The sequence below is a fragment of the Macrobrachium rosenbergii genome, chromosome 41 (genome assembly GCF_040412425.1).
Source record: "Macrobrachium rosenbergii isolate ZJJX-2024 chromosome 41, ASM4041242v1, whole genome shotgun sequence".
Lineage (NCBI taxonomy): Eukaryota > Metazoa > Arthropoda > Malacostraca > Decapoda > Palaemonidae > Macrobrachium > Macrobrachium rosenbergii.
In genome coordinates this window covers 1,287,676-1,309,881 of record NC_089781.1, presented here as the reverse complement: position 1 = coordinate 1,309,881, position 22,206 = coordinate 1,287,676, and the positions used below count along the sequence as shown (strand labels likewise).

At 40.0% G+C, this 22,206-nt stretch overlaps 1 protein-coding gene across 1 annotated transcript in view; it reads left to right on the top strand.

Moving 5' to 3' along the window:
- Positions 1 to 22,206, top strand: part of Lac (Lachesin) — a 396,064-nt gene that overhangs the window by 354,561 nt on the left and 19,297 nt on the right. The window contains 1 exon segment of the mRNA XM_067083750.1: positions 17,587 to 17,825. Coding sequence (XP_066939851.1) covers positions 17,587 to 17,825 — 239 coding nt within the window.

Genomic DNA, 22,206 nt, shown 5'->3' with positions numbered 1-22,206 from the left:
CCCTTCTGTCCTAACCGTCTCCCTTTCGTGGTGGTTCCATCAGTTGCCTCCCCTCGAACTCGGCTCTCAATCCCATATTTCTTTCTTTAACAGGAAGGGGCACGGGGATGATCTTTTCTTCTTTTTTTTTTAACTAAATAGGATTTTATTTTTGTGTGCGTGCATTTGTCTTTTCTTTCTTTATTTTTCCCTTTTATTAGTATTACTACAAGTTTAGTTTACATCATGCGGTTTTTATTGCTTCGGAGAGATTAATTTTTGATTGAAAAATTCTTCGTTAGAAAATGTAAAACAGAGGAATCAAAAACTTTGCAAAATGGGAGTGAGATTGCAGACAAATACGGAAGGATAAGAGCAGACCATTGTATGAATTAATCTATCGTCCCTTGGACCAAGAGACGCAAAGGATATTCCGTCTGGCCGTCTGCAAGGTGTGATTTATGCTTTGATTATACAGCTGGATTTACGGTTGCATTTCATAATCAGGCGTTGTCAGTTATGTCGTATCATCACTGTTGTTTTTGTTTTTTGTGAGTAGTAGCAGTTGCAAGAAAAATCGAATCAGCAAGCATCTCTGAATTTAAAAGAAGGGACACATTGAATGAAAATGACCTTGGATCCTTTCCTTTAATGTTTCGTGCATGATTGTCACTAATATTAAGAAGACAGTTTCCTTGCCTTGTCTTATTTGGACCAATTTTCGGAAGCCTCAGATGGACGCCGAGGGATTTCAGAAGTAAGAGCAAAATGTAAAGCGTCTTGAAGGACAGAACATTCAGTATCTGGCGACTCATTGCCAGGAGTTTGGTTGTTTTCGTCGAAAGTTCGTCGTGCAAGATGTTACTTATGCCTCGACAGTAGCCCAATTACATTTACTTTTGATTAGTTAAGCATATAATTTGTTATACAAGGTTATGATGGACCGAGGATTTCAGGGAATAAAAGTTAACTTCACTTTAAAACCAGTTTCAGAACATTGCGTCATTTGGTTGCATGAGTATGCAATGTGTTTGGGGTTGCATCATCTCTGTTGTGTGTCATGGACGAAAGCTTTGCTTCGTTTTCGAGCCAAACAATAAAAAAGAAAAGACGATATTTTCAAATGAGTGCTACACTGGCGAGAATAGCTACAACCCCTCCACCTTCCCCCTTCCACTGTGCCTATTAAAGATATTCATAATGCCTAGACTTAACGTTGGGTAAAGTATTCATATGAATGCCTGGGCTTAACGTTGGGTAAAGTATTCATATGAATGCCTGGGCTTAACGATGGACAAAGTATTCATATGAATGCCTAGCCCTAGACTTAGCGCCAGGTATGCCAGTGTTTTTTGGGGATAAAAAAATTATCATTTACAAGTGAGCTTTTATTGTTCAGGTTGAAAGCAAAACTCGCCTCCTTTGCACCTGGATATATCCTGACGAATTCCTAGAGAAAGCGGTGGGGAATATCATTAGGAACCTCGGTTTTAAATGTGGGAAAATACCCCCAATGGAGCTCCTGTTAGGAGACCAGTGGGACAAAAGCGACGAGTCGCACTAGATTAATTGAGCGGGTCCCAAATCACACACACACATACACACCACTGAGGCGATTAGGACTGTGTATGTGTGAGAGAGAGAGAGAGAGAGAGAGAGAGAGAGAGAGAGAGAGAGAGATAACGTTCAAGACGGAGGAGACGGGGAAAGAAGAAGAATGCGCATTGTGAGTGGTTGAGGAGTGTAACATGAGATAACAAATCCTTTTTGGGTGTGGAAGGAAGGAAGAGATGGAGGGAGGGAGGGAGGGAAGTGGTAGAAGAGGGAAGAAGACGCAATCGCTTCTCACAAGAAGGTCGGAACGAAAGATTAGCTCTTTGCTTCACTTAAGAGAAATGATCCGCTAAATTTGTACACCTAAATCACTGCGCGGGAATGCCGTGTTTTCGGATATTAAGAAATAAGATGGTGCCCAACAAAACCGTTGTTCATAAGCTGTTCAAATAAGGTGTTATTATAATCACGTCTAGCTTTGCAGTTAAGTTGACTTTCGCTGGACCTACAACCTGGTTCATTCTTTCAGCAATTAGTTGTTGAATTCAAGAGGATTCCCTTGCTCCTGAAACTTCCACATCATCCTTTCCATACACCCACATAGAAGGCTCATCACTATACCGTCGACTCCACCACACACTGCGACACTCACCTCTTGCACGCATCCCAGCAGCACATCCAGGATATTAACGGCTTTTTGTTTCAACATCTCATGAAATCCACCTGCCCGGCACTTCCTGTCTCTCTACTTACTCCCAAGGATTCCAGATTGTAGCTTACACTGTTTTCGTAAACACCCCAATCTTTATTTTCATCATTTTATATATATATATATATATATATATATATATATATATATATATATATATATTATATATATATATATATATATATATATATAATATATATAAAACTGCCGTATGCACTCATGTTTTCTCTGTTATTATGTGTAACATTGAAAGCCCCACTGATTGCTTTATTAGCATATACAGAATGTGAGTGCCCTTATCCGAGCTTTGGGGCTGTACATAACATCCTTACGCCGGGACTTCTCGTCGTCCAGCCTGAGCGACAATCCTTAACAAATTACTGGTCTCTTCCATTAGTATGAAGAATGGAAGTACCTTTGCCCGAGATTCGGGACGATTCATAACGTCCTACTGTAATATCGGGAGTCGCCCACTCTTGTATCACCATCATATTTGACAGTATGGCTACTTTAATATTGTTATAAAACACCCAGATATATGTATCCTACACACCCGTACACACTAAATAAAAAATTTTAGCATTAAAAAAATTAAAGCAAGTGCATGTCAAACCTGAAAGTTTAAGGGTATTCCACAGTGTGTTTGAGTGAAGTTACGAACAAAATTAACTGCCTGCAGAGCAACAGTTGAGAGAACGGTAGTCTATGCAGCAGGTATGCGATAGACACTGACGGGTCGTCGTTTGTGTCTTCCGTGCACGATTTTGCTCGTGTGGTTTTTCCTTCCTTCTTTCTTTGTCCACTTACTACCGATTGACTAAGATTCCTTTTATTTTTACTTTTCACGTTACGGAAACGAGTGTATAGTTGAAAAATATAGCATGGGTTGTACAGACTTATTGAAATACCTTGGGAAATTAAGGAAACAAAAACACGTGTAAAAAATCGGGTTTTTCAAAAACTAATATTATTTTCCGTCCTTTTATTTGGTGCGTCTATGAAAAAGAAGCGTCCATGCAGCTGAGAACTTCACTTCCTGTTGTTACTGCGTCTTTGCGCAGTTTGCGGTCCTTGCTCGGCGATTTCCTCCAGCAACGGCCATTTGCCGGTGTACCTAACATTTAACGCCTACCACAACACCTAATTCTACTGTTTATAGCTACAGAGATCGTTAGGGTATTTGCAGGATTAAGTTAATTAAGTGCTCAAGTGTCGCGTTGAAGTGATATTAAATGCGTAGTGTGTGACCTGCATGTATTCCACATCATGGTAAGTAAATAAGAATTTGCTTGGTTAGATTTTTGGTGTTTATTCTCGTTACGTGTTCGGTGAACCTGTAACCTGAAAGGAAGCAGTATGGAGAATGCATTACAAAATGATATCATCAGTATAAAGAGAGAGACATAAAGATTATTTTCCGTAAGTATCTTCTTATGAGAAACACCTGTCGTACTAGTACTTCCTGTTCTAGCGTATTTGCTGGTGTTCATTTCCTGGATATTATCTTTGCTGTTGTTGAAAGTTACGTTTATAAAACGCTTAGAATATTTTTAATGTCTTATGAAGATTTTTATTTTTTTGAAATTAAGAATTCTTTCTCTGGCCAGATGTGCATCACTAATCCTACCGTGCTTTTGTGATTTCATAAACCTAACCGTTTCCAGTCCGTTGGACCAAGTAAGAAAAGTTAGGTTGGCTAGGGTCGTTACTGTTGCTTGTCAGATGTTTTCTATTCCACCTGACGCAGATAATTTTCTTTAATAACAGAACGCGTACAATAATGGTCGTCCCATGAAGATAGAAATAAATGAGTATGACATACAATATCTGAAAAGAATCATAGGTACTTAAGTCGAAACATATCTGCGAACCGTGTGTCACATGGTTGTCTGTCCAGCTTTACCTGCTGCTTGCGTATAGGTTGGACTCTGTGCACTTCCCTTATGATGCTCACATGTGCGTTGTTCTGTGAATGACGCTTATGCATCCTACAGTAGTTTGCCCCAGGGAAACGACACAATGTCAGACGAGAACGACTGGTGAGCATGGTAATACTGTTGATGTCTGGGCTACATAGATAGAGGGAGCCACCAAATGAAAAGGACCCTTGTGTACTCCCGCAATGGAAAGGGATTTCGGGAAGGGGTCAACAGACCCTCTTGCCAATAATCCTTTCGTCCGGACAAAACATTTAATTATCACCGAAACCCCCAAATGCTTTGGACAAACGTCGGTATCGTCGGCATAGCAGACTTGATCGAAATGCAAGGGTGAGGGACTGAGCGTGGAAGGGGCGTAGGTGATGAGAAGGGGAGGGACTGAAAGTGGCTAGGTAGAAGGGAATCTGTGCTGACGGTTGACAGGAAGACGTACGCAGGACAAAAGAATGTCTCCTCTCCCTCTCCTTTCCTCATATTCCCCTCACACTTTCTCGCTTTCCCTCTGCCTGTTCCTACCTCCTTGCGTCCGCATGGCTGCCGACGCCTCTTTCCTTATTTCCCATCAATGGGTTGACATCAACTAATTACCTGTCGGTGGGTGACAAAGGCATCGGCTACCTCTCACCTGCCCATCAGCTCACCCAGCCCTCCTTTTTCTACCCCTCGGATTCCATATCCCCTCACAGCCAACACCCGTATTTTCACCCTCCCCCCACCCTTCGGCAGTGATTCACCCACATTCACTACTACAACTTCCTCCTCTCGTTCTTCCCAGTTTCTCCTCATTCGCCTCACGATTCGACTACTGTTAATATTGGTTAGCACCTCTCACTCTTCCCTTCTCGTTTCCATTCTCTTCCTGTGCTGTGCCCCTTGCTTCATCTAACCCTCTCAACCATTCCGCTTAGTGGAAGGGAAAAGGTGCTATTCATTACCGTTAATTGATTAAAAGGCAATACGCAGTGAAATCCCCCTACCGGGACGTTTTCCATCGGTGTGACAGAGACCGGGGAAGGGAAGGGAAGGGAGGACAGGCAGAATGGTGGGTGGGCCGAATTAAGGACGTGTGTTTGGGAAGAGCTGATCACAATTATGATTAAATGCTTGATCATGCTAACATTTTCTTTCATTCGTGCATTCATTATACTGTATATATGTATACATATATATATGTCGTGTGTGTGTTTCCAATAGCCACAATGATCTGTTAACTTCCTCGTGGTCAAGTGATTAACGTGAACCTCATGGGGTGAGGATTTGAATCCTGCCACGGGCGTCAGTTTCTAAATTTGGATCTCAGGCTTTGTTGTGACAATTCCAAAAAGTGTGTTGAAGTCAAGAAGTTGAAAAGTCGTCGTAGTAATTAAAAATACACATGCATCCTTATGTATGTGTATATATATATATATATATATATATATATTTATATATTTATTTGTATATATGTATATATAATATATATATATATATATATATATATATATATATATATATATATAGAAATATCAACACAGTTACATGTGGAACGGAAATAGATTTGACTCACGTTAGGATCGAACTCAGAAAGGATAATTCGAATGAAATGCTGTCAATTGGGTCACCGCTGAGTCGGGAAGATGGGGAAAACACGCTGGTATGCAAGCAGTTAGCCTGCCCTGGTAATTCCTTGAGTACAGTTGTACTCAGGTTCCAACTTCTTTTATGACTTGTGTGGCCTGGTTGGCAGCGCTCTGGTCTTTCATTTGAAAGACTTGGGTTCGATCCTGATGTGAGCCAGAAATTTATATATATATATATATATATATATATATATATATATATATATATATATATATATATATATATTATATATATATATATATATATATATTATATATATATATATATATTATATATTATATATATATATATTATATATTATATATATATATATTATATATATATATAATTATATATTATATATATATATTATATATATATATATAATTATATATTATATATATAATATATATATATATATATATATATATATATAATGTCATACTTAGGTGACTCTTTTTGTATTCTCAGATATTAAGCCACAAACGCCGTTTAAAATCGAATTCTCTATAACTTGCGAATAACTTAAACCCAAAATGGTTTCTGGAAAGTAAACATGTGAAGTATAGAATTGTGGCATATTTCTGAAACAGCAGTTTCCTGCACCGCACAGGTAACGGCCTAGAAGATACTAGAAAGAGTTGTTGTATACAGGTGAAGGTCAGTAAACTAGAAAACTTACATAAGTCAGGTTACAGGGTCACCATAAATGTTATTACGTTTATCATCGTTATTACAAGAGCGGAAAGGGCCTACATATCGCCTCATGTGTGTTAGGTGAAAACATGTTCGTTAAATGTCAGTTGTTTGGTCAAGGAAATGGGTCAGATAGCAAATAATCGACGGAATATCCATGAATACTTTCATCAGCGACACGCGAAAGGGCAAATGGTAACCTTTTCAGTGATGTAAGACGATCCACTAAAAATGGCGCCAGGACTAAAAACAGAAACTAAGAGTTCTTTCAGTGTTCATCGTGTCTTATATCGGTTAAAAAGTCCAAATTTAAAATATCACGTATTTGAACTGGTTTCCTAGTTGCATTGTTTTCTTTTCAGTTGAAAATTGAATTCCCAAACGCTGCTGAATTTCGTTAACTAACCATTTAAATGTCTTGTATTCAAGCGAATCAACCTCCAAATAAATTATATGCTTTTATCCTTCATAGCCTTTAGATTCATTATTCTGTATATTTTCTAGTTCTTCAAAGATGAGAAAGTGGCAGTAGCAGAGTGTAGAATTTCAAATATGCAGTTTTTATAAATTAATTCAGTGGCCTAGATCACTTGACCAATCTTTTACACGTTCATTATGCCCTCTTTCATATAACAGTCGGACAAACCGTTTTCTCTCACGAAAGAGACAAGTGCACCAAGGCCTAACGAGGCCTATGTTTTCATTATTGTCCTCTACATTTGCTCCCAGCGTCACCCTTCCCCCTCAAAAGAAGAGGGGAAATGAATTATGAAGTTTTGGTCTCAGTTGAGGAGCTTTCCGCGTCTACCTTGCGGCAAATAACTTTATTATTCGCTGCGATTTTTTATTTATCCCTTTTTCGCCTCTTGCTCGTTGCCAGAGGCAGTCTGCTGGCACACCGGGAGGTTTCATCCCCATCACCGGTTGGAGGCTGCAAGGGGTCATGGGGACACCCTCGGGCCAAGATAGATAGCCCCCTTGTATCGGCAGAGTATGGGAATGAGGCTTGAAGAGAATGGGGGGAGGGGAGTGGCTCTGAATTAATGGGGAGGGGGAGGGAAGGTAGGTATGAGGGGAAAATCGAACCGGGGGTGTGAGCCATAGGCATATGAGGAGGGCGTGATGATGGGTCCGAGGGAACGATGACATGGAAAGGGGTCCCAGTTGGAACCAGCAGGGAGTGTACCGAGCTATGCCTAAGGGAATTCAAGCTGTATTCAGTTACCGCAAAGTCGGTTAGTTGATGATAATCTCGTCGTGAGAGAGAGAGGAGAGACCTAGGTAAGTGAAAATAAGTGTCTATCTGTGAAAGAATTATTTACAGTAGTTAAATCTCATCCGAACCTCCTGGAAAATCAATTTTACAAGACTATTTTTCATTCTACTATTAAACATGAGCATAAACGCTTTTTATACTTAGTGTCTTCGACAACGGCAGATTTTATAGTTACAGTTTTTGTTTTTACTGAGTATCGTATCAGTAATCAGGACACCTGTAGAGAATATCCAAATTTATGGCGGTTAACACGTAACACGTACCGAATAAAGACCACCTAACATAAACGTTACCTGATTTTAGTTTCATTTTTATTTTTATAAACCTATCATTTTCTTCCCTCCCTGAAGTCTATTCCGTTAACAAGTTTAGCATCGAGAGAAGAACATCGGAAGAGGAAAAAAGGTATAGACCTCGGGGGGTTTGTTTATTGTTCCTCGTCGTCACCATCCACGTCCACGAAAAACCAGGGCAACACGGGTCTTTTGTCTGAAGCTTTCGCCGAACAGTATTATAGCTAACTCGAGGCAGTGTGTTGTTTATGTTGGATGGGACTAGACAATTGGAAGAGATCCTTATGACTTAAGTCTTGGTGAAGACGACCAAAATAAAATTCTCTCTCTCTCTCTCTCTCTCTCTCTCTCTCTCTCTCTCTCTCTCTCTCTCTCTCTCTCTCTCTACGAAAACGAAAATCTGTAAAAATGTGCTAATGGGGGAAAATTTTCTTGAAACGACTCAGCCATGTGGTATTCTAGAATGCGTTGTGTGTGATGATAAAAAGTGTCAATCTTTGTTTGTTGTTTAGACTTAAGCATACGAATTGCAATGCGAGAATGTATCAGACGTATATATAAATTAGTTAAGATATGAAATGGTTCTCAGTTCACTTATCACTTTAACGTTATGTGGAAAAAAAGTCTCGTATTCGATTCCGAGTACCACTCCATATTCATGATTTGTTATTCCATCAATTTTTTTTTGATTGTTATCGATCTTGATGTTCATTTTCATCAGGTATTTTTTCCTGAAGGAGAATGTATGTATCCGATCTATTCTGGTCCATGCCCACTGCGATCGGTTTTTGTTTATTTTTGTTTTAAGTTGTTTACTGGTGTTTGTGTAATAGAGCTCTCTCTCTCTCTCTCTCTCTCTCTCTCTCTCTCTCTCTCTCTCTCTCTCTCTCTCATGAATGTTGTTACTATTGGTTAATATTCATATTAAAAGATTTTAGGATTATAACTGAGAAATCATTTTGCTATGATTTTAATGAAATTACGTGTTCGTGGTAATGGCTCTCGTAAAGCTGTTCTGAAATACGAGAGTTTTGTCAATCATTACTGCGCTATGCTGTAGACAGTTTGATTTATGCTGTTTCATATCGAACATTTATTGCGCACATACGGTATTTTGCCTTGAAGATTGAAAACGTAAAAAATTTGGTGTTCAATCTCGATTCTCAAGTTTTTTGACGAGCCCAACTTTTATGGGCAGGCAAACCCGCTGTCAAAATACAGTGCTTGGAAGCCTGGAATAAATTCCGAGGGGGTATGGTTAAGTTGTATTGGATTATCAGAGTCCTCCCTCATTTAGCTGTCGTGGTTTCGGTTCTGTGATTCGATAGAGGAACGTTAGCCTGTTCGAGTACGTATGTCTTGGAACTGACAGCAAAAATATAAGAACTGTGGTACGACTTTATTCATATTTCATTGGTTGGTCTTCACATTTGTGTAAACTAAAAAACGTGGAATGTTTTAAAATACGAAGTGGTTGTTCTTTTAAGATTAATGAATTTTATACCTGTGTTCAAGTCACATAAAAGCGGCAATTTCTTAATCGTTAATTATTTTCGTAATTACCAGTGCATTTTCTGCATAACTGCGTTGAGAAGTGTAAATGGAATAGAAAAATTTTATGAAATTGAAATGGGTATTGGTCAGGATGATGCAAAGCTTCTGATAATGCTAATGAATACCATTTAAACGATCAGACCTTTACAGATGGATTGTGGGAAATGTAACACCTGTCATTTACTGTGGGAGGGCGTTGGGGGAGGCGGATGTTTGGATTCTGTGAGAGGAGCGAGGAAGGGGCGGGGGGGAGCGTAGGTGAGGCGAGACCCGAATGTATAATGAAAGGCCCAGGTGACTGATTGATGTATTGTCTCTCTGCCTCGCAGAATTCGGTTTCGTGTACAAACTCGGCCGCGAACATTTTATAGGAATAGCCTCTGTGATTGGTGCTTGACAACACCTTTTGGCAATTGGCTTGACATGCTGGTGCTGTCCCGTGCTTTGAATAGTTCCTGAAGGTTGTTTGTGATGTCCTTTTTCCTTACGTTGTAGTAAACAATTATTGGGTCGATACTTCCTGTTTCTCTCTCTCTCTCTCATGTGAAAACGAGTGATATTCATATCTTTGGTGACTAGAATTCTAGGCTAATCCTTCCCAATAACTGGTTTGTTTTATCGTCTTACTGTCCGCCCCTTCATATATCGTGCTCAATTCACCTCGTATCTTGCTCATATTTTAGTCTCTCTTAGATATTACGACTTAATCGTCGCAACGAAATTAATTAGCGCACCCTAGATCTAGCATACCTTCTTCAACTCTCTCTCTCTCTCTCTCTCTCTCTCTCTCACACACACACACACACACACACACACACACACACACACACACACACACACACACATACATCGGTCAAATAGACCTTTTCATGACTACAGTTCCTCAAAGATCACTCTTATATCTTTTCGCCAATTATTAATTTTCCCACACCCATCGTATCTTAACGTTTCATAAATTCTGAAGTCTTATCTCATGGTCGTATCGACATATTTCATATTCTTGAAATTTCACATTCACACACCCAAGCACTCTGGTATATCTCGACATTTCGTACCTTTTCACCCCTCCCCCATATACTCATTGCTTTCTTCGAGACTCAGTAGTAACTACCAATATACTGACAATTCTGTCCCGTTAAATAATTAAACCTGGTTCGTGAATTTTAAAGCAAAATTCATGGGTTTTTATGTACCATGACACAAATCTACTAGTGTATCTCTTTGCTGTTCAGAATCTGGAGGTCCACACCAGGCTACGTAATCCCTTGCACGTCTTACCACACTTACTGGCAGCTATGCAGCAAGAGCCCGTGCTGGCATAGGGCTAGCTTAAATCTGAAAGAAGATGCTTGAAGACCTCTTTTGCGCTAACCCGACTCATGAAGTGTGATCTATATCGCAGGAAGTTAAGTGTTTGGGTAAAAGGCTCCCAGACAGAAGAATCTGGAGGTGGATGACTAGAGAGAGGTGGAGTGCGAAGAGGCTTGCTTGACGGGCGTAATTTTCGCGCGCACGTGCTCTTTCATTTCGTAGTTTTCTTTTAACCTTTTATATTTGTATACAGTCATATTTAGCTTATGTTACTTTTATTCTTAATGTATCTATAACTTTCGCAAGTTCTTTATTTTTTCGGTTATTCAGTTTCGTCATAATGGGAACAGTGAATTTCAGGAAGCTTTTGTTGCCGCTGTACAAAAAGCTGCGTATGACCAATTGAATAAGAATGAGAATTAGTACTGGATGTGCGAGATGGAAAATGGAAGCACTCGGGAATAGTCGGTCCATATTTATTTATTTTAAATGGGGTGGAACGTGAGAACATAAAAAAAACTGTTGTTGGATAGAAGAGCGGAGAGATTTTTTAAACCACGCAATACTTGGAGCGAATTTTAACTGTTTCCGTTGCAATTTTAAGGTTCCCAGAATTTTGTATTTCGTCAAGAATCGAGTTTGACTTGAGGGTAATGTACATTTTGCTAGTTGTAAGCTAAGTGTGATGTTGAACTCCGATTAAATGTTCACTGTATAAGGATAGAACTAAAGATAAATAAGTAGCTGATTACAGCTTACCAGCGTTTTTGCCTCGTTCCTTCGTGCAATACTAATAACAAAACTACGTGTCATAGATCGTATTGGACTAAATATATGATGTTATTGTATTGCAGCTGTCAGGAAACTATTAATATCGTTATAATTGAAAAATGTATACAAGGGACCATTCATATTTGGACCGGACCGACCATTATAGTGGGAAAAAATAATCCAGAAATCGCGCCCAGCTAAAAAGGGGGAAATGACAAAAGGCAGTCATTTTTTCCTTTTCTTACCACGTTTGCTACGCATGGTCTGCTGTGTTAAGATTGAAAAAAAAATCAGTGGAAACGTTGACAGCACAAGTATTCGGTGTTCCACATGTGGATCCTGGTGCCACCATCTTGAAAATCCCTGCCACCCCGTGCAGTCGAACCCCCACCCTCTTTGGCGTACGCACTGGGGATTGGCGTTACCCTTGCAAAATCGCTTGATTCTCTTTGTCAGAAGAAAATGATCCGTTTGCTTTATTTGCCCAGGAGGTTTTGAGGGAAGAGAAGAAGGGTGGATAACGGCGATAATGATAGCCTTGAGGGAGACGGAGGGCGAAAGGTAAAGGGAAAAAAATAAAAGCGGGTGTTGGTACCTTTGGTTATGACCGAGAGAGAGAGAGAGAGAGAGAGAGAGAGAGAGAGAGAGAGAGACGTCGGTTTGCATTCAGGAGACGAACCAAATGTGAATTTAGATGGCTGGGTAAGGGAGGGATGAGGTGGCGGCGTTAAAAGGGGTCAGGGGAGGGCGAGGAGAGGGAGGGGGTCAATATAGTTGTAAGCGAAGCACACTTTATAAATTGACACCATTCAAACTCGACGATAAATCACCACGTAGTTCTCACGGTGGACGCGGTCATATGGTCTAGCGCTCATGGGATGCGAATGGGAAAACCGGCCTTGTAGATCATGATTGAGCACCGGGGATCATATGACCGACGTTATTATGGTAATGTCAGTGATACACTTCAACTCTATGGGGAAGCAGCCCATGGGGGGTCTGAAAATGGGGTTGGCTGGGGGAAGGAGGTGGGACGATCGAATATAATTTCGTCATTAATCTCATGCCACCATTGCTAGTGCCGCTTAACTGCTTTTAATAATCATGATTTTTTTTAAAGTAATTGATTTGTCACCATAATTCAAAGTAGATGTACGGCATTGCGGTACTGCGCCCGATATCGGCAAGAACAAAACCGAACGAAGAGTTTGAAAGCTTTGGTGTCTCAACTTAAAAGTTCAGTGTTTAACTTGGCCTACTTATAAGTTTATTATTGATGATTTTAAATATTAAGGGGAATAAGAAGTTGATGAACATATGACACTATCCCCACTGAAGTTAATTCTAAAATGTCAGATTGCACTCTTAAGTCTTAAAATTGTGAAATAGAGTTCAGTTTGCATTACGTTCTCGTCCTCCATCTGAGCGGGAAATATGAAAAGGATCCTTGAGGGGATGACTCCCGAAAGTGTTCACTAGTTTTCAACGGTCTGTTGGGATGAGGTGGCTGCGCCCATGCTCTTGTAAATCTTGATTGCACCACGCTCAACTTACCGGTAGGTACATATTACCGCTAGGTACATATTTTGTGCTTAAGTCAGCAGAGCATGATTACATTTAAACAGAGCGCCCATGGCGTTCCAGTTCTCTGGGGAATCGAATCCGGGACCTTTGACTGGTAAGATGAACGTCCTTGTCTGTGGACTACGAGTAGGTTCGAATGGAGTGGAATATAAAAGTAGACCAAAGGCCAAGCGCTGGGATCTATGAGGTCATTCAGCGCTGAAAGGAAATTGAGAGTAGAAAGGTTTGAAAGGTGTAACAAGAGGAATACCTCTCACTGCACTATGAAACAATTTTTAGGAACGGATGGAAAGTAAGGTGGAAGTACTATAAAAGGAACGAAAGGGGTTGCAGTTAGGGGCCGATGGCACGCTGCAAAGAACCTTAAGTAATGCGTACAGTGCACCTCACTTTCATACAGTGCACTGACGGCATTAACCCCCTACGGCAGTATGAGTTGGTTGATTTAGTTCAAGCTGGCTAATGCCAGAACGCCATCTTGCCCTGGCAAGTACGGTAAGGTATGAATGATGCCTAGTGTGGCCCTTCGAACTCGTTACAAAATAGAGACTGCAGTGGATGTATATATGAATATAAAGATAGAGTGACAGGTTCGAAGCCAGTCAAACGTGTAAGGGATATTGTGGAACGCCAGTTTTATTTTTAGAATCGATCGTGTTCTCCCTTGGTTGAAACAATCTTTTCAAGTTCACGTACAGTGCATATTCTGCCAACTGTTTTGTGTATGGAGAATGTATAGCTGTAGGAGGAGCAAAGGTATATTTGAATTCAGATTATCTAGGAACTTTCAGTTGTGTATTTGCTGTGGACTAGAGTAGTTCCTAATCACTTGTTTGCCTCACTGCTCGTTTGCGACTTTTGTCAATTCTTCAAATTACCATAACAACACTGCAAATATTTTAATCCTGTTTCAGCGGCGTTAAACCCTGATAATTGGAATGTGGCACATACAGGAACTCGAATAGATACAAAAACATACTAATGCGCGTGTGGAGAGCGTGTGTAGTCAGCGTCCATAGCTGTCGGAGCAATTGTGTAACTAATTAGGAATGAAAAATGCATGCCTGATGAGAAACACGAAAACAACAGTAGATAATGAATGACAGGAAGTAATGACCCCGATAGTTAGGACAACAGAGTCTATATCATTTCCAGTTCTGTTGTGGATGACATCATAAATCGTACCGTTCTGTATTTGAAGTGCGCTCGTATTTTGAGTCTTGAATTAGCAGCCTCTGTAGGTTAGGCGATTTTGTTGCCATGCTGCTCTCTCTCTCTCTCTCTCTCTCTCTCTCTCTCTCTCTCTCTCTCTCTCTCTCTCTCATGTCTTTGTACTATTCTAATTTTTTTATAAATCTTCCGCATAGTTACATCGGCTTAGAAGAGAAACAGTTTCAGTTTAGATTTTCGTTGGCTTCTATAGTTACAGAAGCGTAGTTTCTGCGCTCTTCGTCTGCATTATTCGCGCTAGGGCACGGGGTCTCACAGCTTGAATACACACGCTGCATTGTTGGTAGCACATATGAAGGGTGGAAAACTTCACAATGGAATAGCAATTTATAAAAATGACATATTGAAAGGTGGCCGAAGTAATTGGGGACGGATGGGGAGACACAGTGGGGGGTGCCAGTGGAAGAGAGTAAAGGTCGGGAGGGAGCGTGAAGGCAAAAAGACAAACGAACGGACGGAAAATTCAAGAAATGAAGTGCAGGGTTAGAAGAGAGAGAGAAAAAAACTGGTGCTGTGTTAAACTCAGTGCCTTCAACGTCAAACAGTTTTTCTGATCTCGGAACAATCGATGGAGAACTACAGTAGGTTTCATAATTACTTCATGGACTCGCCTTCTCTCCCTAGCATAGCTCGGGCGTACAAAGTAGTGCATATAAAAAAAGATTGCGATTTGATGCAATCACAGTTTGTTGTAAAAGAAAAAACCTTTAGAGGACATAGAAAACAAAAATTGAAATTTAGATTTAACCTTTGACGTCAATTCTGTCCTTCTGTATGTTTAGCGGAGAAAAAAAATTGACTATGCCCTCGAAGCAATGGTAAATAACGTCCTTGATTTTGAATTTCAGATTCACAGATGTATCTTATTAGAAACGTCAAAAGTCAAGTTACAGCTGTCAAAATAAAAAATGTGAGAGACATGAAAATATTCACAGGTTTCAGTACACACTCCAAAAACAAAATAGAAAGTGCAGCATTTGAAAGTGGAAAATGTATTTCGGGTTTTGAAAGAGAAGATAAGTGTTAGTCGTGAAGCAGTAGTTTGAGTGGACCGGTTAGTGTCAATATATTACCTTCAAATAAACTTTTTAACCAATTCACGTTTTTTCTTACATTATCAATGTATTTCGAAATAGAATTACTTCCATATTGTATTACTGTATCAGATTTCATAGATTTTTATACATTTTCGAATTTTGAGCATTAGTATAAGTATGGTAATGACCCGGCTGTGCTAGTGCTAATTCATCATAAATTAAATTAAAAAAGACTAACTGTTCCGTTTCCGTGTGGCTTTAATTTATATACTTTATCAAATCCTTTATAATTAGATAGGGTTTATGTGGTGTAAATTCAAGTCAAACTGAATTTTGTCTGATTATTTTGTTGCCGGAGTGGTATCATACAATTCTCGTTGCAAAGATATATGGCCCAGTTGTTTATTTTGGGCATTAGCGATGGGCATTAATTAGCCCAACAACGAGTAGTTACAAACAGTAAACATTTATCACGTATGTCATTCCTGTGATACGAAGTACCGTTAGTTAGACGGATGATTGCGCCCCCCTCTCTCTCTCTGCGTTGTTGCGATGCCGTTAAATACCACCCTCCTCCCCTTCCTGCGCAATTACACTCTCACAAACACATCGTGTTAGTTAGGAGAATAATTATGAAAGCGGTAATATTGCATGTCATGAAGAAACTTAATCTTTGTTTCACGAAGCATAATTACACGTATAAGTTTCTTCTAAATAGCAATTTTAGCTTGACTCATTTCCAGGTATATAAGTTTCTTTTAAATAGCAATTTTAGCTTGACTCATTTCCAAGTATAGGGTGTTTCTTAAAAACCATGTCATATATATAAATAGAATAATAATTTCGAACCACTCGCGCATCCATGCAACTGATTCAACGTACACTGTGTCATAGAAAAGGCAAACTTGCATATATGTATACCGTATGCAGGGTTTGTTACCGCCGTCAGTGAAATTGAGCGACAGTGATTCTGATTAGTACTTGGATGGGTGACCCGACTTTAACACTGTTGAGACTATCAACCTCATTTCTGTTGTAAAAGAATAAAACCTCAGGAGCGAATATTGTGAATATTGTTTAAACATGAAAAATTTGTTGCTTGGAGACTTAAGGACATTCTCTTTGAAGAAACTACGATCTAAGGCTATAAAAGGAAATGTTACTTTTGCGGGGTGTGCTCTGGAACGTTGTTTTTTTCCCAACGGCCAAACAAGATTCACTCGTAAAACATTATTCTGATTTGCACAACTAATGGAAATTTCAGTTCCCCACAATTTCTTAAACTGGTGCTTCATCTTGGAAGATTTTAACCCTTTTAATTTAGGATGGTCTGGTCAAGATGCATGATGCTTTGGGTACACAGTATGATTTTTACTCATGTTTCATAGCAGTTTAATTAAAGTACGGAAGATGTTATTTTTTGCATACAAGAAATATATGACTAACAGCAAAGGAAGTAAAACTTAACATGAAAAACATTCGAAGACTGAAAATGGGTATGTTACTGAACTAATGGTATTTACCACTTCCTTAAAACAAACATACGACCTCTCTTCTTGGACTTTATAATGAAGGGGAAACGAACGCAAGAGAGACACGCATATTCATTACAGCCTCCCCATGAGATAAATCAACTGCCTCATAACATACGGCTTTTTGCTCCTTTGTATATTGCCCTCTTGTCCATTACGGAAACGCTTTTCGATTGATGATTCTCTCTAGCAGCAGTTTATTGTTTAACTCTCCCCACCCCTACTTCTGTTTGCTAAGGCTTCTCTTAATGGGAGGTGGAAGAAAAAGCGAAGGGTCTACAATGTTTGTTGCCTTCTCAAATTTAATGTACCTTTCATCTTGCAGTTGCAGTACGCTAGGAGTATGTCGGAAATCGTGAATTAAAATATTTTCTGTTTGGATCTAGGAGTCTATTTCTGGTTGTTTACATTATATTTATACAGTAACGGTACTTATAGATGTATATATGATAGAAATCTTGTAATGTTTTCTGTAATGTATTTACAGTCTCTAACATTGTTCATTAATTTTTCTTTTCCAGGTCTGGCGGTTCGAACGCCCTCCATAAGCTGGATCACGAAAGAGCAAGTGGTTGACATCGGTTCCAGTATCCAGCTGGAATGTTCGGTGCAGTATGCACAGGATTACCCTGTTCTTTGGGTCAAGAGAGGGAGTGGCGGTGTGCAGGATCTTCCCATCTCATCAGGTCCTTCGCTTATCCTCAGGGACTCTAGATACGCTCTCAGACACGACGAAGGGTCCGCTACCTACATTCTACAGGTATGAGAGGGTACTAATAGTTTTCAAAGGTTTGATTTGATAAATGAAAATTTGGCTATGAAGCCAAGCACTTGGGCACTTTCATCCAGTCAGTGCTGAAGACAGTGAAAAGAGAAATGGGATTGGTAGGACAGCAAGTTGGGAGAGAAAAGTGGGAACAGAGGCAAGTAAAAAGGCTAGAAAGTTGGTAGTGTTGGGCGCCGAAGGAATGCTGTAAACATTCATTAATGCCAACAGTGCACCGTGTGAGATGCACTGATGGTACCCCCTCTCTCCCAAATGTTTCCAAAGGTGAATCATTTAAATGTTTTGTTTCTGATAGACTCTGCAGAATGGTTTTGTTCACTCAAATGTAATAGTCTGAAAGTGGTTTTGTAAGGGACCACATGGCGGTCCTACTGGCACACGTGCATGTGAGTCAGCCATTAGACAAAACAAGACAAAGCATCCCGCTTTCTATCTCTCCCTCCCATGGGTCAGCGGCGATCGCTCGAAGGAACTCAACTTCTACCATACAATATTCCTGTCTATTTCTCTCTAACCATTGTTGTCTCAATTCATGTACAATCACCACTACTTGCGTTGCCATGCAAGCATTTCCGATCATGTACTCATAATGTTCCACCGAATCTTCTGTATCAAACTCTATGTATGTTTCTGTTTGTGAAGATGCCAAACGTCTCGCCATTTCACATATATTATGCTACTACATTGTATTTATTAATGTCTCGAATCTCGTGCAAATGTCCATATGTGGAATTTCCTGGCCTTTCCATTGATATATGTTTTATCATTGTACGTTTATTATGTCTCTCACAGTCGCCATCTGTTTGTCTGTCGACAAGTACAGATGTCCAAAACATAATCTGTTTTGCCTTGTCCGTGTGTAGAAACTACATTGCAGCTCGCACCAGCCAATAACAACTTCAAAGATTCTGTACGTTCATTCAGTAAGGAACCACCAATAAACTAGACAACACCCAGCCAGTATGTCACTCAATACCTTCCTTACACTGGTTACCATACTCCCCCCCCTCAAGCAAGGCCCTGATAGCAGAAATTGTTTTGCTGACAATTTGAATGGGCGCGAAGGGCTTGGGCTTTGGGCGGGCAGCAGACTGAAGGGCGACACTGGTCAGGAGGAACTCGAGGAGGACGGCAGTGGGTTGAAGGATGACATCGGCTGATCCTTCGGCAGCCAGCTCGAGGGGGACGGCAGCAGGCTGAAGGATGACGTCAGCTGATCCTTCAGTAGCCAGCTCGAGGGGGATGGCAGCAAGCTGAAGGATGACGTCGGCTGGTCCTTCGTTGGTCAGCTCGCCCAGTACGAGTTCGGGGGCGGTGTCAGGCTTCCTGGAGGAGGCGTCCAGGGCTCCGGTGGTGGGGTGGGTCATCAGAGGGTCGGACATCTACTGAAGGCTCGGGAACGCCGGAAGACTGAGTTGAGGAGGCGGCGAAGGGTTCGTTGGCGCGTGGGTCGTCATCGTGGGTCGATCATTCCTTCCAGGTCACCCAGGGTCACCAGTGTAAGGAAGGTGTTGAGTGACATACTGGGTGGGTGTTGTCTAGTTTATTGCTGGTTCCTTAATGAATGAATGTACAGTTGTTGTTGTTTTAGATTTAGCTGGCCTTGTGCCAGCAATGGCTCTTCTTCTAGAGCAGCCCGAACTAAACATGATGATGAGTCTGTGAGATGGGTAGGTTAATCGAAAACAAATTATGATGAAAGTGATTTTGGTGGGGGTGAAATTTTGAAACGTGAAAAGGTTTAAAAGGCAAGGTTGCAACCTCTTTGAACCCTAAGGTACCCATCAGATGAGGATAAAAGATTCGATAGCAGTGAGTGTTGGCAACGGGAGAGGCCAACAGATGGAAAAAGAAGAATTGAATAGTAGGCAAAGGTAGCTAGTACATACTAGTTCGTGGTGATCCAAAATATTCCTTGTCCAGTCCTAATTCTTGTGTCTGTATGTGTTTTGTGTATTTGTTGGGTGTTGATTGTGATGGATGGAATGATTGTACAGGGGTGATTTCTAAAGTCAATGGTTAGAGGAATATTGAATGGTATGGATTTTTATTTGTTGTCTGGGTCGAGTTTGTTGAGTCTGATTTAAGAATAGGAAGGAGGGTGGGTGGTTTAAGGTATGGATTCTTTAGAGTTATCTTGGTGGTGGGTAGGAGCATAGGAAGCCTGCAAATTCATGGATGTTTGTCAGAAATGTGCTTTATCTGGGTAGCTGTTTTTCATTACCTTCATAACTTGTTTTAGCTGTTCTGTTTCTGTACAGTTAAGACCACTATTTTCTTGGGTTCTTCTGGGATTGTTTCACAGTAACCCTGCATAAACAAAAAAGGTTGAGGATTGTCTAATTCTTTGCCATGTGCACATGATCTAGCCTCATTCGATGGATTATGACTGCTAGGGCCCGTGACATGTCTTTGGTTATATTGTCTTGGTTTTAGGTTTACATTTTATGTACCATTTGGCGAATTTGAGCCACTGGGTCAGCTCTTCTGACTTTGCTTTCTTCTTGTAGTTGGCAATAATTGCTGCCTTGTTTTTCAGTTGTGTGAGTGAGGGGCTGATTTGAACAAACGTTGGTGTGAAGTTAACCCACTTTTTCTAGAGAATCTGCTTCTTCATTTCTTGAACGATCCTTCAGCTCGGAATCAGTTTAATGTTATTTCCCTGTTCCTGTTTTGGTGGTGGCTTGCAATTGCCCATGGATTTTGATAGAAGTCTGATATTTTCCTTTACTTTTCCTTTTTTATATTTGTTTGCTCCTTTTGGAACACAAGTATGATATTTTAAAAAATTTTACAGTTCTACTGCTGATTCAGTCTTCTAGAGCTTTTGCAATGGCAATTAGTTCAGGCTTTGTAGGTTAAGGAATAATTGTCAGAGGGCGTTTAGCATCCTTTGAGGGTTGTTTTACTCCTGCTGCTGCTGCCGGGATGCTGAGATCTACTGATCCATCTGTAAAATATTCATTTGTCTGCAGTTTTCCTGATTGCCTCTTGGGCTGCAAGCCTTTTCTGTAGCAGTGCTGCTTTTTTGCTTTAAAGGACTGTAAAGTTTATTTTGAAAATTCAGGCTCCCAGGGTTTGTTCTCTGTACTCTGACAGTATGTTCCTTGATTGTGTAGCTTATTCTCATCCCTAAAAATATCCTTATTCCTGCTTAGGATATCCAGCAAAGTGATGGAGGTCTAGTTCCTCATGAAGCTCAATGTTTTTCTTGATTTCTCTCTTGAATCACAGCAGTTTCAAACTCCTTTCAAGGTTTTTCGCATAACTGGATGGTGTTTCTCTGAGTCTATTCTGTTACTTAGAGTATTTTAAGTTTGTTTCGTTTCTCATTGTCACACAAGTTAATTTTCCAAAACACCTGTGAAAAGTCTTAATGCGTGGCATTGTTTTGGATTACTTCAACACGAAAGCTTTTTGTTCTGTGTTTGTGACAAGTAAGGACAGGTGCTGCATCAATAGTTGATTTTTTTAAATGTCTTCGCAGTTCACTGTAAAGGAAATTCTGATCATGAAAAGACTGCTCCTTGGTTTTAGAGAACCTGACACTTCTCAATGCATTTTGCCTGCATTTGATTTTTGCTGAAGTGTTTCAGGTGCTTTGGAAGCGATAGGAGAGAGTTGTTTGTTGATATTTGGCCTAACAAAAATTTTCTACCCATTCGATGGTTTGAATATTGTATTTCTAAAATTATCTGAAAATGTTTAATTGCCATTGTTTTGTTTTTGATGTAATGATTTTCTCCCAAGCTTTAGACAGCTATTCTCAATTTCGTGTTATAACATTTAATATTTTTAGACCTGTTCTACTTAGCAAAATCATTCTTAAATGGTTTTTTTGTCCGCTCTGGTAGTTTGATTGTTGTTTCCATTATTCCTTTGAAGATTTTGGGATTAATAACCCTCCCAACCACCAGTCATCCATTTTCATATGGTGCTAAAATCAAGATTGCTAAAGGTGACTCTTGGCAATGTGTTATTTTACATTTCACCTTTGACGATTGCTAACAGGTTTATATTAAGGAAATGTCCAATCAAGTGATATAAGGAGATCGAATCATGTTACGTTTGACCTAGAAATTTCTATGAAAGAAAAGACTACCGTTGACTTTCTGTTGTTTATTGTTTTCCATAATCTGCTAATGCATTGTAATTAAACATATTCCTTTTTGTTCTTGAGAAGTAGTTGATGTACTGGTCCTTGTTTTCTGCTATTTGGGGAATTTTAATATCATTCTATTTGCAGTCTTTTGAATATGTGCAGCTGGTGAGAGAAATGGGCCTAAGTAATGAACTGTTAGGTTTGAACACGTCTGTTTTGTTGACCATTGTAAAACAAGGGTCTGACTTGCTC